The following is a 17,357-nucleotide window of genomic DNA, read 5'->3' as shown; positions in this document are numbered from 1 at the left end:
TAAACTCATGTGGGATCTAATATTTTTCTGGCATTTAGATTGCTATGTAGTAATGCAATGAAAAATAATTCATGTGTTTTAGTTTCGGAAAAATTAATAACAGAACAAATAAAAATTGTATTTACTTATGCTTTCACAAATGTGGACATCCAAACACAAATCCATAACAGACTTTTCAAAATTTTAATTTTTCGTTCTAAAAATAAGTTATGAACATAAGCATAACTTCATATGTTAAATTTCCATGTTTGTTAATTCAGCAATTTTCTACAGCTTCTATTTTATTATAATTTTCTAAGTACTATTTTAGCATATTTTGTATTTTTAAATAATGATTTTAGCTAACAGTAATGCTTTTGCTAAACAAACCTGTTATGTCATCTCTCAAAAATTTCCCAAATTTAGAAAACAATTCTTATTTTGTTAATTCGTTTAGGATAAACGTTCTTTAAAAAAATTCTTAGAAAATCTCCTTTTGCTTCAATAATACCTTCATGAAGTCAGGTGATATTAAAGTTTTTTGTATCGATTAATAAGCTGAATTAGCATAAAAATAACAAATAAATCGTTTCTTAGAAATAAAATGTAAAAATTGGTATTAAATTTATCAAATCTTTTCACATTTAAAGATATTTTAAAGAATATTATTCTCAAAAACCTGCTACAATGTTTTATACATAAAAACCATTAAATTTTTAAACCTAAAATTATGCATGTGCTTAATGAAACGATATTTAAGAAACAATAAATAAAATTTATCTGCACAAAATATTTTATGCCCAAGATATTTACAGTACGAGAAAAAGATATTTTATTTGAAAGATATTGACAGAAAATCCAAACAGGTATCATAAAAGCCCCTGAGTGTTCTTAAATTTTATATGTTCTCTTATGTACCTTAGAGTATATTATATATATATAATTTTATATGTACCTTAGAGTAGTCCACTGATTTCCAGATTCAATGTGGTCAGTGCCGCCCATGGTAAACTGGTTAGGGGAGCCTATTAAGGCAGGATTTTAACTGCCCGTCCCTTCATAGGAGGCAACGATGGAGCCTATTAGGTGCCTCCAAAATACAATGGCCAGCACTTCTGGCTTTAGGAGCTGTCAGTGCTGAATAGGAAAGTGCTGGCCATTAGATTAAAAAAAAAAAACAAAAATTGCCAATCGAATTTAAAATTCTTTCCGCTTTGCTTTTCCAGAATGCAATAAATAGTTTAGTGATATCTTACTATTTCTCCATTTTATTATCGTACTTAGTTACATGTTTAGTAAATATTAAAATTTCAATAAAATATTAATAAATTTTTTTTTTCATCTTTAAGTTGGACCAGATGACGTTCGGTCTCCCAAGTCGAGAATATTTTTTAAAGGACAGCAGCGAACGTGAAAGAAAAGCATACTTGAAACTGATGGTGGAAATTGCAACACTCTACGGTGCTGAGAGAGAAACAGCAGAAATAGACATGTCAGATGTCTTAGATCTTGAAATACGACTTGCAAACGTATGTATATAATTATCTGTACTCTTCACATATTGCTTTTTTGACTAAATTAGTAAAATGAAATACAGGATACTATTCAACAAAAACTACTAACTAAATATTACTCGCACTAAAATTAAATTAAAAAGAGGCATTTACAGAGGATGTTTACGCACTTTTAGAATGATTTCGATGAAAAATTAAAAATAAGCAAATCTTTTGAAATAAAAATTTCTAGCAATAGCTTAGTGTTTGAAATCAAAAATATCGTCTGGCACTGCATGTAAACAAGCTGTGGATTGAAGGCTTTGTTTTCGCGCTTTCCGAAGAGAAATATTCCCGTTCCATAATTAAAAAACGTTGTGACATGCATGGTATTAAAATTGCTAAATGTAAAATAAACAATATAATTAACCTGAAACGAAAAAACCCGTCAATCATTACTTTTACATGGAAAGAAGATTACAAACGGATAACCGAAAAATGTACGTACTGTTTCTAACGTTTCTAAAGTTAAATTGTTGGTAACAAGAGAATACCCGCCAATACAGTATTTCAAAGTCTCTAAATATATCTGTAGTAATAATAAATAAAATACGCAACCAAGATTTAGAACGTAAAAAAGCTAAATTACATAATGTTTACCAGCTTTTGAAGAGGGATGTAGCCCAACGCAGATGAACAATTTGTAGAATCCTTTATGAAATCTGTTTTTAGGTGATAAGTAGAAATACATTGTGACCCTTGATGAAGGATTTACGTTAATGACTGCATCAAAGAAAAAGGCTAAAATAATTACAGCGAATAATTTTATTTATACCTGAAAACGAACAGAAAAAAAAACATAATGTGGACACTCCATGAGTTCTTTGTACAGCCTATTAAAAAATTACACTTTTTTGGGCTGCACTTCATTTAAACTTATTTTCTCAAATTATACTAGCTTTATTAACCTATTCTTTTAGGACAGACTAAAAATGACATAAAAAATTGCGAATTTTGGAATTAAATATCCCGGTCAATTTTTGTTGTACTAGAGTCAATTTTTGTCGTATTGGAGTACTTTTCAAAATTTTATTTTTCATAACAAGTATAAAACTTTCCCATATATGACTATAAGAAATTGCAATTGGCATTAAAAGTTAGATTTTGTTATTTGTCGAAAATAATTCTTTTTTAAAATTTGACTCTGCCCAAACATGAATATTTTCAACATTTAAAACATTTCTGTAACTGAAAGTACATGACTACGACCAATGACCCGTCCTGCGCTATAGCTGCAGGATTGAAGTAAAATAAACTTAAAGAATTTAAAGTCAATATTAAATTGGAATCAAAGCAAGTTAATTCCTCAACAACATTAATAAACGGAATGAAATCAATATCCCTGAAAATTTTTCAAACACCCATTCTATCATAGAAATCCCGATGCAGACTTATAGCCCACAAAATAAGCTATCAGGTGGAACATTTTAATAATTAAAATGGCCCAGAAATCACTCTAAAAATACGTAAACACTCTTTAATTAGGCCGAATGTATTCAAATGGCATTCTATGAGATAGTAAGGCAAAAAAGAATTCTTAATGCTACCATTTGTATCAAATTTGATTCCGATTTAGGTTTATACCAATTATTATTACAATTTTACATGTTTGCCTTTCAAAGTGAGGCTGCTTATTGTTGAAAAATATTTGTGTATTACTCTTTTCAACTAATTCTGAGTGGAATTTATTGCCCTTTAATGTCGATAAATATTAATTAAAAAATACTTAATTACACAATTTCTCATAATTCTAAAATTCTAGCTAATTTGCATCTTATTAACTTTTCTATCAACCACTGAATTCATTATAGTCTTTAAAAACTAATTCTAAAGTCATTTCGTTTTATGAAGATAAAAATTTGATATTTACCTGACACTAAATCTGATTTTTCGAAATAAAATGAAATTTTAAAATAGTGCTTCTTCAAATGGAAAATATTTTCCAATTTTGTATATTTCGTTTATTTAATTTGTTTTGGGAAAGCATAAAATGATTCTCATTATGTTTCAGCATAATTAATTAAGACTTTCCTTAAAAAATATGCTTGCATCAGTAACTGTAATTTTAAGTATTTAATGTTGAAAAAAGTAATGTAAGAAAATTTATCAAAAGATTCAGGGTAATTTCTATAACACTTCGTGATCCACCAACGGTCAAGAGGTAAAATGGCTTTATTCTAGTAATTCAACTTGAGTTCACGTATGGCCTAGCTATATACCAAATATGATATTTAAAACTTTGACATGAATTATTGCAATCAACATAACAATTTGTGAATTAGACCTAATAAACATACTAACAGAACAAATTATGTGGAATGCACTGTACTCTGTCACCATGAAAATGAATTTTTAATATGACGCAGGAATAAGTTCAAAATCTCAAGCCGTTCAAAAATGCAGACCGAATTTTATCTTGATAATTTTAACAAACTAATGTATTGTGTAAGTAATATTTCAATGATCCCAAATTATTGTTTTTAATTTATCATAGTCTATAATAAAAATTAGATATCACATCTCTTACTTCGGCTACTGTAGCTGGCAAGTATACAAGTGTTAGTATATGTAATATTGCCTATACAAAAAAATATGTTTTCTTTATACTATCATGAATCCATTGATCTTTAATATTTACGAAACTTTGTAAAGATCTTAAATTTTACTAACATTTATTTTATTTTAAACCTTTACTATCTTTTCTTATTTTCCATTTCCGGTCAGAACTAACTGCTTTAAGTTTTTCATGCAAATTGTACTTGCTAACACCCAAGTATTTAAATTGTGGCTTTTTGCCAAGAGTTAGAAAGAGAGAGGAAGTGAGCCGCCACTGCATTCTTACGAGTTTTCAATCAGTTGCTGCTTACCTTTAAGGCCAGAGGTTTAGTCCTCTTGATATTTAAAACGTATTGTAGTTTCGGCAGTTTGGGTGCTACCTACGTAGCCTTTTAAAAAGGCCAGTCTAGTGTCAGACATTTGTAACCTAATTAAAGTTAGCTTCTAGTTAGAGTTTTAGTTAGTAGTTTTATATTTTTTACGTTCAGACCACAAGTGGTTGGTCTCTGTATCCCGAAGTACGGGAGTACCTATAAATTAATAGAGAATAAAGGGTTCAGTACACCCTTCCTGCTTGTGTCGTCTATTCCACACATACTTGAACATAGCTTTAGTAAGCTCCCTGTTCCTATTTAGGGTACATAATATTTCCAAAGCAAGTCAAAAGCCATACAAGTCCAACAACGTAAGTGACAACTTAAAGCAGTTTTCTCAATGATTTTAACCAAAATTGTAAGCAAACCTTTTTACATAATTTAGATATTTTTATTTTCTGTTACATAGCTCTTATTAGATTATCTTAAACCAAATAATTATACCACGTGCATAAGATGTGCCTTTCGAGGAGGACCTTCTCAGTGAAATTTATTCATTATTAATGTTATGAATAGGTAAAGCAATAAAAAATATTTTGCTGCATTCAGATCAAGATTAAATAGCAGTAAGTCCACAGGCTAAAATATTTTAAGTCAATTCATAAACTAGGTTTGGGTGTTAAATAATTAAAAAATTTTAATTGATGTGTTTAAAACAAACGCAATATACGAATTAGTAATATTTCCAGATACGAATATATTCTAATTTCTGAAAAATGCAGTGGGTTATCGAGAGATCTTATAAACAAGTCTTCCTTCTCTCCCGGATAAACGCATAGAACTGGACTGGACTGGACTATTTGAGTTTTGGCAAATTGCACAAGGACTGTCTGCCCAAGGGAAGGGATGCCTCCGTGGAGGACTTCCTGAGGGAAATGGCTCGTATTCGAGTTATAGAGAAAAACCTATGAGAACTCCTTTATAGTTAACACGTTGACTGTAATCTGAACTTGGTCGCACTACTAATGCTCAAGCGATTTTGTCGTTCGGAAGCTGGTAGATTATTCATTTATTCGGCTCTAACTACATCCTAAACTAAACCTGAAATTCATCTTCAGGTCTTCAGAGGTTTTACTTATAATTGCCGTATAATATTATTGCCTATTAATATTATTTCATTATGGGGAGATAAATAGAAAGGGCATGAAAAGATAAAGATGTCACCAAGAACATTAGCTGTTAAAATAAATATGTCTTCATAAACCTTAAATTTCTGTAATTTTGAATCATTTGTGTGTAAAATTCAATGATATAAGAACGTTTTCAATGAATTACCATACAATTATTATGAGGAATAAATTTCTGCATAATTTCTTGGTATGTTCAAGTTTGGGAACACGTACGTTTAGCTCATACCCATACTCTTTCACGAATCAAATTTATTTTCATTTCACATTTATAATTATAATCTCTAGAATGTTGTAAGTAATTGCTAAATAATTATTTCAAAGTCTCGATAGAAAAGAGTATTTTCGCCATGTGTAATTTTCTTGCCGAGAAATCTAAAAGTAATGGAAAATATCCAAAAACCCAATTTTAATAAGTCATAAATAATGATATTTTTAAAATAAATTTTAAATGTCATTTATTTCTACAATAAAATAATAAATTTAAGAAAAGGTGATTTGATTATTGGGTATAAACGCTATCAGATGAAACCATTAGGTTTATTACGTGATAATATATATAAAGACAGAAAATTACATCAAAAGAAACTTAAGGGGAGTTGGAAACCCAAAATCTTCAAAAAATTGTGATTTCGGATTTTTGCATTTTCAAATTCTCTACACTTTTATCTTTCTAAAAATACCATTCTTTAATCTTTATGAAAATTAGAAGTGTAAAAAAATCTAGTTTTAATTTGTCATCAACTGCTTTGATCAATGAGGATTTTTACATAAAAACGCGTTTTTCTCCAAACGTGATTTTTTTATACTCGATGTACTTTTTCTCAAGAACTACTGCTCACAGATGTCTAAACTTTTTATGGCTTATTTATTAGGTTCCCTAATATTTATTGAAATGAGCTTTTTGTAATAAACTTATAAAAAACTTTTTTTTTAATTTTTTTGTTTGAAAAAAGTGCTAAATTTTACTATGCATAACAAAATATCCTGTAATTTACTCTAAAATTCAAAATGTTTCAAAAGTTCATTTCAGTATAATCAGATAGGTATACTTTAATTACAGAAAAAATTTCAAGCTTGTATCTGCAGCAGATTTTGAGAAAAGGTACATCGAAAATGGCCAATTTAACATTGTCGGTATAGGGATTTCTGATATCCCTTAAAAGAACTAAGGTATTAAAACACTCATATCCTGAAAAATATAAGACTGATATTTCGTAATTATTTCTCTTCTTTTAAAAGTAACAGAAAAAAATGGTAAACATTAAGGATATTTCATAATTTAATTTCCAAATTATAACGTAATATAATTTTGGTTTTAATTTTGGAACACAATTTTGGCAGTAAACATTTCTAACACCCCCCGTTTCACTAATAATTCACTTAAGACAGTTTAGCTTTCTTTCTCTCAAAAAAAAAGATAACTTATAAAAAATAGCATAGACGACGAATTAAAAATTAAAATATAGTTTTATAACAGAAATTTAAATAATTAAATGAAATCTTACCTCTTTCTTACTTCCTGTCTCACACTCATATTCTGAATCAACCCACTGCACTGTGAAGTTTCGATTGAATAACTTTATATTCCCTTGAAGCAATATTTGTTTAGCTACTGCAGCGGCTTGATGGCTTTCATATTTCACAAACACAAATCCTCTGTTCTCACAAAGTTCTCTGTCCTGCATGATAACATCCACAATATTTTCAGTATACTTAGAAATTTCATCGAAAATCTCTTTTTTAGTTTTCGAAATTGGTACACCACCAATGTATAACTTGGAAGCATCAAGGGATTTTTGCACAATCAGTCTCTGATTCGGCCTGATTTCAAAATTGTTCAAAGTGTTTACTGCACTTTCAGCATCTGCTTTGTTGGAATATGTTACAAAGCCAAAACCACGATGAGAACTTTTGGATTTCATCATTAACTGGAATTCATAAATCTTTCCAACGTTCTCAAACAAAGGAAGTAAATCTTTTTCAGAAACACTGCTCGGAACTTTTCCGTAATATACCTCAGCGCTTTTTGATGGAGGTGGACCTGTCCAGTCATGCGGAGGACCATATTTTCGTTGCGTTCTCGTATGAATAACAGTCCACTGAGTTTCAGCCATTCTTCTTCACTCGTTTCGTAGTCTAATACTATTGCACAGACTCATGTTACATTTGTACTCGAGCTAAAATGCGTAATGTGAACAATGTACGAGTAAATGCACTGCACATGCCAAGCGAATTTTCCATTACGTGTCTCAGATTTACACAGCTGCAGATAAAAGTGAACATCGCAGCAAGCCTCAGAAGTTTCGACTGTCTCTGATTGAAGCTGTCTTTACAAGTAGAGAAGAAGAGAAAGACGGGAAAATTTCCCTTTTTCTAAAATTAGACTGAAAGATGAAGTGCTGAAACTTCACATGTGACTCGTCGGTTTCTTAATTTAGCCTGTGTCTATGTGACAAAGACAAGCTGAAATATGAAATAAAGACAGTATTTGTAAAAAAAAAAAAAAAAAAAAAAAACTTGAACATTAACATTGCATGTCTAACTAGAATTCAGTTGTCATTATCAGTTAACACCAGTTTAAGGTTTATTTATTGTTTTTTTTATAACAGGGGAATTTGAACATCTGTTGGTTTTCAAATAATGATTATAATTAACAAAACATTATAATAACCTTAATTTTTCACTCTTTCTTCACGATGAATCATATTTTTTCGAGACTTTATTATACTGATTCATCTTTCGAGACTTTATTATATTGATTCATCTTTAAAGTTACGCGAATATTCTTAATTGCTCAGGGGGATCAACTATAACCCACTTAATGAATTAGAAATGTAGATAGGTTTTGAAGCAGAACCAGATAAGATGTGTTATCAAGGTTCTTTCTTGTTCTTATTTCCAAGAAGTGAGATGAATAAAGATACTTTTAATAAACTAAACATTTTACAGGAATATTTAAGAAAATTTTAAGTTAGATCGTTAATACAAGCAAATTAAGATTAGTAAATGAAATATATATTTTAGCCATTTTTTAAAACTCTGCTTAAAAATGAATAATAATTATAATTTTTTATTTGTGAAAGAATAAGTTGTCTTTAGTTCTATATAAACTACCTACTTTCAATTTATATATCACATTTATGCTAATATTGTATATATAAACATTAAGTATAAATCATTTGGTTTATAAAAACATACATAAATTATACGATTTATTTTTTTTACATAAATTATAAGATTTATTTTGATTTCTAACTTGATTGTTAAAAACTAATTGTTGATGAACTTAAAGTTGCACTTTTTTAAAAGCAAATTGTGTTGATTTCAGGTACTATTAAATACCTGATATAAATTTGATATCTGCCAGAGTTAAGAATTACAGCTTACATTCTTTAAATTCAATTTAAAACAGTCTTTAAATTTGTCTATTCTCTTTAAATTCAGAAAACAAACATTACCAACGTAACGCCCGAAAGTTGGCAAAATTTGTACCTCTGCACTGAAAAAGTCTCATCAAGTAATTGATATTATTTTTTTAGCAACATGGCACCTTTGCTCCCACATACATATTTTTTAAATGGCTGGCACTAGTCATTTTGGGCTTAGGCACTAATAAGGCCAGAGGTCGTTTTATTATGGAGGCAACTAATAGGCGATCACCGTTACCTCTTAGGAAGGGACAGACAATTTGCATCTATACCTTCTCCGAGATTCGAACCTGGGCCCTTCGATACAACAGTTAGAGTCACTAACCACTTTCCCGTAAGAGCTGCGCCTACATATCTGTAGTATGTCGTTAAAAATTATGAAGTGTTGGCTGACAGTTATTATGAGACAAATGATAATCGGTAAAATTTAAAAATTTTCTTATTTATAGATATAGAGCTTGAAATAAAAATGCTGCCTACATTGACAACAGCCGGTAGAGAAACATGTGGCTAAAACCACGGAGTGCTGGTAGACCGGTTCCCTTAACTAGTTCTTTAGGAAGCCATCCTTTCCCACAAGCAGATTATAATGCCCTTTACCATAATCAAAATAATCTAATGTAACCTCACAGGATGCGAGTTTTGCTGTGATGTGATTTTCGAGTAGTGGAAACCTGTTTTCAGGCTTTAAAAATATATTGAACTATCGGCTGAGGTATTTGTGAAGTGTTTCTGGTTGATAAGTAAAAAAAAAAAAAAGCAGCTATCTTCATTTCTTCTTTCAGGCTTCAACACCAGAAGCTGACCGGCATGATACTGGAGCAATATACAACAAAATGTCTTTACAAGAGCTTTCCGAAATTGTACCAGAGGTAAGAAAAGAATATTTTTCATTATTTTTTAACGAGAGTTTTAAATAAATGAATAAATAATTGATGGTTTTTCTAATAAACAAAATAATTATGACATTTTCTTACTAAATATTTTTAGACTATTTTTTAAATTTATCATTGATGTAATAAAATACATATATACGAGATTTTCTAAAACATATACTAGATAATTAATTAGAAAATTAAATACAGATCATAAATTTTCAGCAACAAGTTTTATGGTTCCTCACTTTTATCTTGTTAAATGTAATTGTCGAGGACCTAGAGAATTGCTGAGTGAATAATTGCTTAAATCCAAGAACAGAAACGTAAACTCAAGGTTTAATTACCCTTTATTTGCTCCAAATAATGATATTCATTCGTCCCCTTTCTCAGGACGTACAGCAAAGCCTCCACTTAGGCTTAAACTCAAAATGTAAGAAATAAGAACTAACTAATGACTAACTAAAGAGATTTGGCCGAAGCTAACACTATTCTAAACAAATCGGCCCGTAATATTAAATTATCCAGCAAAGCTATCAAAAGGCATGTAATACGGCTGAACGTAGTAACAGTTAGAGAGACGTAGCCAAAAGGCAAACGCACACTATTCAGGAATCGTAACTCTCTTTCTTGAAGTCAGTGAAACTTTGACTTAGAGACTTTCTACTTCTACTTCTCATTTGCATTTAACGCGATTTTAAAAACTCATTCTAGTAAAGAATTGTAAGCTGAAGCTTAAAGAGATAGGAAAGGTTCATAAACTCAAAATAACTGTTATAAAATTAGGATATACCTTACAAAGTTATTCACTAATTTTGAATGTTAACACCGTTTTTAATCGATTTTGTTAATGTAACATTATTTTGCTCACACAGAGCTGGAGCTAAATCTTTTGGCGCCCGGTGCAATTTCTGATGGTCCTAAATTCTGCTCCGGTGTCTTCCCTAAATTCTAAGCGTTTTGCCATGTCTAAATTATGTTGTTCACTATGTTCAGTGCTTTTCTAAATTCTAAAAATTATTTCGCCCTTAAATTCTGCCATTCGTGCTGCTGCACCGACTGAAATGCCTCTGGCACAAGCCCTGTAAACACGTTTTGAAGTTTTTGTTTTCACAATCTAAAAGATCTGTTTTAACTTCAGAGTTTTCGAGATACTTCCTTAGGCGAACTCATCGGACATTTGTTACTGTCAGTTACCAGAAACCTTTCCGGAAGATTATTAAATCCATTGGAAAGTATTATTTTTATTCAAGATGCCGTGGTTTTCATTGGCATACCTTTTCCTAAGTTAGCTTATTGTCGTTAGTTAATTGAGTCTGGCAAAGCACAGGAGGGCATTCAATTTAAGAGAACGAGTGCCTTCGTCCATGTAACAACCATTTCGTTAAGATTCGAATTCGGGTCGCATTATCAGTGTTCATCATCTTTTTTGAATCACCCTCACAGAAAAAATTGCAAATAGTTAAATCTGAGTCATTGTTCATTTTCGTGCAAAACGTCTGCTAGTCTCTCGATTTGGAAGAAATTCTGCAGCTAGTCTCAGATATTATTTTTAAACAAAGAAATGTACCAGCCAGGATAAATTAAATTTGTGTAATATTGTTCTATTAAACACTTTTTGGCAACTAACAGTCCAGTATTTCCAAATTCAAAACAAGTTGCAGGTAAAATACAGCCAAAGCTTTTGAATGATGTAGTGTTTCATCTACTGTTGCTTTGGGAACCCGTGTCGGTAAGGGCTAGCGGAAGTGTATCAAAAACTATGCCAGTTGGATAATTGGAAACAATATTTCCAACGCGCTTAATAACTGCTCCACAAAGCGTTTTCGGAGTCAGATATAACAAATATCCCATTTCTTCTAAAAAGTATAGCGAGAATGCTGAACTTTTATAGAGCTTAAAATTATTTCAAAGAAATCCTCAAGGACAGGAATGCGTAATAATAAAATTTAAAAAATAAGTTAAACTGCTAAAAACGTATTCTTTAAAAGGTGATCTTTTAACAGCAAGTATAACATCAAATTTCATTTCAGAAACAATTATTATACTCTTAGATCAGTACAAAACGCATAACTATCAAAACTGAATTTCACTGCAAAATATTTAGAAAGATAAGTCAATCTTATCCCTAAGAAACATACTTTTATTGGGCTTTTGAGCTCAAAGCTTAATCAGGCTTTTGAGTGGCTTTCTCATTTTACTGGAATACTTTGAATACTTAGTTAAATGACTTACTAATAATTAGTTAAATGACTAAATTAGTAAGTGAAATTTCAAATTTAGTTAAAAAGCTTTTATTGTCTTTATAATTTTATTTTCATTTTGTGAAACAAATTTGTCAGCTGTTTTCCGATTGGCAATTTAAGATTGAGACCACTGCTTTGAAGCATTGCAATTACAAGAGCAGCATTTGGTTTTAGTATCTCCACTCATATCTATTTAAATCTGTGCGAATAAATTCCATATCTTTTGCTCGAAATATAGGCAATGAAACGTAATAATTTGGTAGACAAATAAGCGCGAAAAGTATTTTGTAATTCAAATATAAATGTGACTTATATAACGCACTACTAATCTGGCACAATAAGGCAAGGATTCTTTCACCGAACTAAGCGTAAACTCAGCTGCACCTACCCTAGCTAATCTTGCTCTTCTTTGTTCGAGATAATGAACGAAGATGGAGTTTTTAGAAGATTGTGGGTATTTGACGCGTGTGCATCTATTACTTTAATTTCCAATTTTCAGAAATTCATTTATGCAGATTCTTCTTTATTTAATTTCTTCAAATATAATACAGGGCGATAATATTTGGTGACAACAGTTTGAAAAGTGAAACGGACATTCAGAGTGATTCGACGCAAAATCGCAAAACGGAAACAATGGTCCCTCAGGGACAAAGCCACTTTGGACTAAAAATGTTTTAATGTATGCAAAAGTAAGATATATATACTAATTATATTTTTTCTCACATTTTAATTTATAAAATTAAAATACTTTCTGCAATTCATTATCAGTTTTCTTGTATGCTTTGTTGCCCAGAACCGTTCAGTCTGGTCATTTAGCCAACAAACCACATAATTCGTATCTCTTAAAATTTCAAATTTCATTTGAGTATAACATTATTGAATCATCAATTCTTTTAATTCATTGATGTTAAACAATCTGTGATGAGTTCTAGCTGTATTTTGGCCATGAATTTGAAGACATCTTCTAATAAATGATGAATTCTGTACCTGACGAGAGTATCCTTTCGCCATTTAACATTTACGAAACGAGAGGAATGATAAACCGCTTGTAAAAAACGATATACCGCATACATATCTAACTTTTGCAAACATTAAAATATTCTTCATATTTATTTTTAAGCATGCTGCAAAAAGAACCTCTTCCTCTTCTTGCTTATTTTTTCCTGCCGTCTTTAATATAGACGTGTTTTTTTTTTTTTTTTTTCCTTTTTTTGACGCATAACATTTTTCCCTCTAGTAGCAGGAAAGTGCTTTAGCTCTACATAACATTTAAGTTGAGCATTCAAAATATATATTACTTGAATTTTTAGCAATATTTTAATACAAACCTTTTTTTCCCATGAATATTTTAGCAATATTTTAATACAAACGTTTTTCTTTTCCCATGAAAATAAAATAAATTTTTAACTCGAGGAATCCTGTTTATAAAATTTCTAACTATCCTTGAGAGATATTTTAATAACACAGAGATAGCTTTCTGTTTTTAATTTTATTCAAACGGTAATATACCTTTTTAACATTCTGATAGATTATACACCACTTTTACATACATAAAAAAATTCCAAAATAAATGAGGATTTTAAAGCGAAAATGCTCTTTGTACTGTGTTTTAATGTAATATATGTAATAAAATATCTATAATGTATAATTTTAATATAATACGTAATTAATTATTAATATTATAACTGTATTATTATACTATAATATCTATATGATATGTAGTTAATTATTAATATTTTAACTACATTATTATATAATATATAGATATATAATATTGTTACGTTTTTTTTTCTTCACGGGTTCGTGCAGATTTGGAGTGAATATTGACGACACTTGATGAAGTATCGAAACACACATTATTTAGACAATATTAATCAGGACAGCTCCAAAGTCACTTTTTACAATCGTCGAAGAACTACTATAAACACGCTGGAACAATCAGAGACATAGCCTTCACACTGTCGGGGAATAACGGTGGAGACAGCTTCACTGCAAAGCACCAGAGTATAGCTCCCGACTCTGCTCGGTCGTTCTCGGAACTCCACGTACTCTCGAGAATCTCCACGCTGTAACTCGCGATGCACTCGACACAGAGCACAGTTCCCGACTCTTCGGTTCTGTCGTTCCCGAAGCTTAAACACACTCTCTTGGCGATGCACTAAGAGACTTTTCGATGCACTCGACGATTAACTCGGCACTAGACTTCGAGACACTCTCTCAGTGACTATCAGCTCGCTAGACGAGGCACACTCTCTCTCTCCGCGTACCAGCAGGGTTTTTATAGTTTTTGGCTTGTGTTCGAGACCATTCTGGGCTAAACCGGTAAGAATTCATTCCAGAAGATTCTCCATCCGTCCCTGGCATATCGCCACTTTTGTCGCCAAATGGGCGATTTCTCGCCATATGTTGCAACCATGCCTTCCCTTGCCATTTTATGGCAACCCTAAACTTGCGGGGAAGCTATCTTACCGTACCTGTACATTTCGTAACAATATGTAGTTAATTATTAATATTATAACTATATTATTATATAATATATAATTTATATTTAATATTATTCAAGAAATCAGTTACTAATATTCATAAACTCTCAACAGGATTTTCGTATTTAAAAAGCGAAATATATGTATGGTTTTGAGTTTTTCATATTTTTTATTTGTTTTTAAAAGTATGAAACGCTTTAGAAGATTTTTTTTTTTTTTTTTTTTTTTTTTTTTTTTTTTTTTTGAGTTGTTAGAATCTAATCAAGTAGAAAATTCATCCACTCCCCGAACCTCTTCGGAAGTTAATTAAAAATAACCTTGTATCCGCATAAATTTAAAATAAATACTTATGAATACTTCTCTAGGATTTTATAACAGTAAAACAATAATATTACCCTTTTTCACGTTTTGGTCGGACACGATTGTTGTAATACTCATTTACTTTGCACTTACCGAGAATTAACGTAATTATATACTTTATAATTCTGCATGATTTATGAATAACGAATATTTTCTGTAATGATTTATATATTATCCATTGCGTTACTGTTTTAAAAATACGGCTACGACTACGGCTGTAAATGCGACTACAGCTGATTATGAAAAACTAAAAGCTTTTTTACTAAATTACTTTTTTACTTTACTTTTTGTACTAACTTACTTTTCTTATATTAAAATTTTTCTTTAATTTAATTTTCTTAGCATTTTTCCAACTTTCTCACACATATGAGTGTGTATTAACTCGGAAAAAAATTATACCGATTTTTATCAAGGTATATTCCCTTATCGGAGCTCTGTCAGACTAAATTTCCATTATAACTGGATTGTATCGGAAGTGTGAATTCTAAGTAATTTTCCAAGAAACTTAGTCTTTTAACTTGGAAACTGCACGAAAAGAATATGAACAATATTGTGTCCTTTCTAAGGTACATTAGACGCTCTCTAGTTTTATTAAGCATCCTTTTAGCAAAGAAGATTAATTGCACAGCATCCTCATTAAAAAATTTCTTTTATGTGAACGTAATTACTGGAGTTTTCTCTGAAGTTTTAATCAGTTCTTCGTTGTTCAAAAGGAATACCTTTTAGAGCATTTTGCTTCCACTTAAAAAACACTTTTTAGCCAGATAAGGACATCATTAAGGAATGTAGTTTAAAAAGACATTTGCTACCAAAAAAAATTATATTTTTTAGATAGATGGTAGCTAAGATATTAAAAGGTAAAATTTTATGAGCAGCGAAGTGTTCAATGAACGTTTGTACCACAAAAATGAGTATCAGAAATAACCACTTTCGTGCTCAAACAATACAGTGCCATTATTTTCTAAGACTTTCATAACCAGAGCTTATCAGGAATGTTTTTCTGTAAATTACGAAAATATCTCATGCAGGATTACACAATCTATGGTTTAGTTAAATACACATGATAAGAACATATTTCACATTTTTTGAAATAGGAATAAATGATACTTTTGCATAGTGAAGCGAAAATATTATCCTAATCAAGAAAAACCCGTATTTACTTCCTTGCACAAAGCAAAGAGAGCATAGTGTAGAGACAATAGGTTATTTGGAAGCAAGAGAGATGAAAAATAAGCAATGCCCTCGCCGGGACTCAAACCACGGACCTCTCGCATACGCGTCGACCACTACACCACGAAGGCATGCTAAGAAGGCGGGAGAAATACCTTATAATTATAATCACAAAAAAAATTGGGAAACCATATTTTAAAGAAAATATCCATTTTTATCGTTCCCGAATTTGAATATTTTTTTGCGTAACAGCTATACGTAAGGACAAAATAAAGGACTCCTTTTGCCAAAATGGATTGTAAAACCGAAATGGATTGTACGTCGAAATGGATTGTATATATATATATGTGTGTGTGTGTGCGCGTGTATATGTGTGTTATTTATTTTTTATATATACATATTCCCACCCTATTACCCAGCTCAGTGAGCTTATTTGTATTCTTACACGTTTCTAAATTGTGCATTTTTATTTTAAAAGTGGTTGAATTATATTATTCTTACGTTCCAGTTAGGGTTTTTATGTCTTTAATTAATCTGCATACAATAGTTGTAGAATTATCAACAATTTAAAAATTTTAGTGGCAGTAAGCTTAATGAGGTGCCCATTCGTTTAAATTTTAAACTCTAAAATTAGTGAATTAAGTCAGTTGGTGCACCAAATTCAGTGTGTTTTTGTGCAGTGGTGCTGATATCAGCATTAACTGTACCAGTATTCAGCTTTTATCTGGCGCTAGGATGATAAACTGATGACTGATTAGCATAATTTATTTCCTGATTTTACTTGGAAATAAATTATTGCGCGATATGGATCAATCAAGTAAAACTGAATTATGACTCTAGAATAAAACTGTCCTCAAGTTTTATATAAAAAAAAAATTACGTATCAGCATTTCAGACTTTAAATCTAATGAATTTTTAATTTTTACTTTGTGTATTTCACTATTTTACATGCTGCTCAATATTTAATATTAATACGCAAATATTACAGGCAACATTCGAATACATGTAATTCTAACTTACATTCATAAATCCTTTTTTTATATATAGTGTTCAGCAACATGCATTTTATGAAACCTAAGAATGAGCCCTTGATAACTGGAAATAACAATTGTTATGATAATATTATTAATAATGACTGTCTTCACAGATGACCAAAATCACACTAAACCTGGATGATAATTTTAAGAAAGGTTCACTTTCTTT

At 30.6% G+C, this 17,357-nt stretch overlaps 2 protein-coding genes across 3 annotated transcripts in view; one reads left to right on the top strand and one right to left on the bottom strand.

Annotated features, from left to right (window-relative positions):
• LOC118181699 (neprilysin-1-like) overlaps positions 1–17,357 on the top strand; it is a 482,702-nt gene that overhangs the window by 396,136 nt on the left and 69,209 nt on the right. For both annotated transcript variants that reach the window (XM_085820106.1, XM_085820105.1), the window contains 2 exons: positions 1,329–1,508; positions 9,806–9,892. In XM_085820106.1, the coding sequence (XP_085676232.1) occupies positions 1,329–1,508; positions 9,806–9,892 (267 nt within the window). The remainder of the gene's footprint in view (positions 1–1,328; positions 1,509–9,805; positions 9,893–17,357) is intronic.
• Positions 1–17,357, bottom strand: part of LOC118181698 (uncharacterized) — a 134,636-nt gene that overhangs the window by 105,312 nt on the left and 11,967 nt on the right. The window contains exon 2 of the mRNA XM_035350885.2: positions 7,098–8,055. Coding sequence (XP_035206776.2) covers positions 7,098–7,706 — 609 coding nt within the window. The 5' untranslated portion in view covers positions 7,707–8,055. The remainder of the gene's footprint in view (positions 1–7,097; positions 8,056–17,357) is intronic.

The sequence above is a fragment of the Stegodyphus dumicola genome, chromosome 7 (assembly GCF_044657685.1).
Source record: "Stegodyphus dumicola isolate Sdum_Otavi_A_Nest chromosome 7, ASM4465768v1".
NCBI lineage: Eukaryota > Metazoa > Arthropoda > Arachnida > Araneae > Eresidae > Stegodyphus > Stegodyphus dumicola.
The sequence above is the reverse complement of the archived record's forward strand: the minus strand, read 5'-3'. Positions and strand labels throughout refer to the sequence as shown.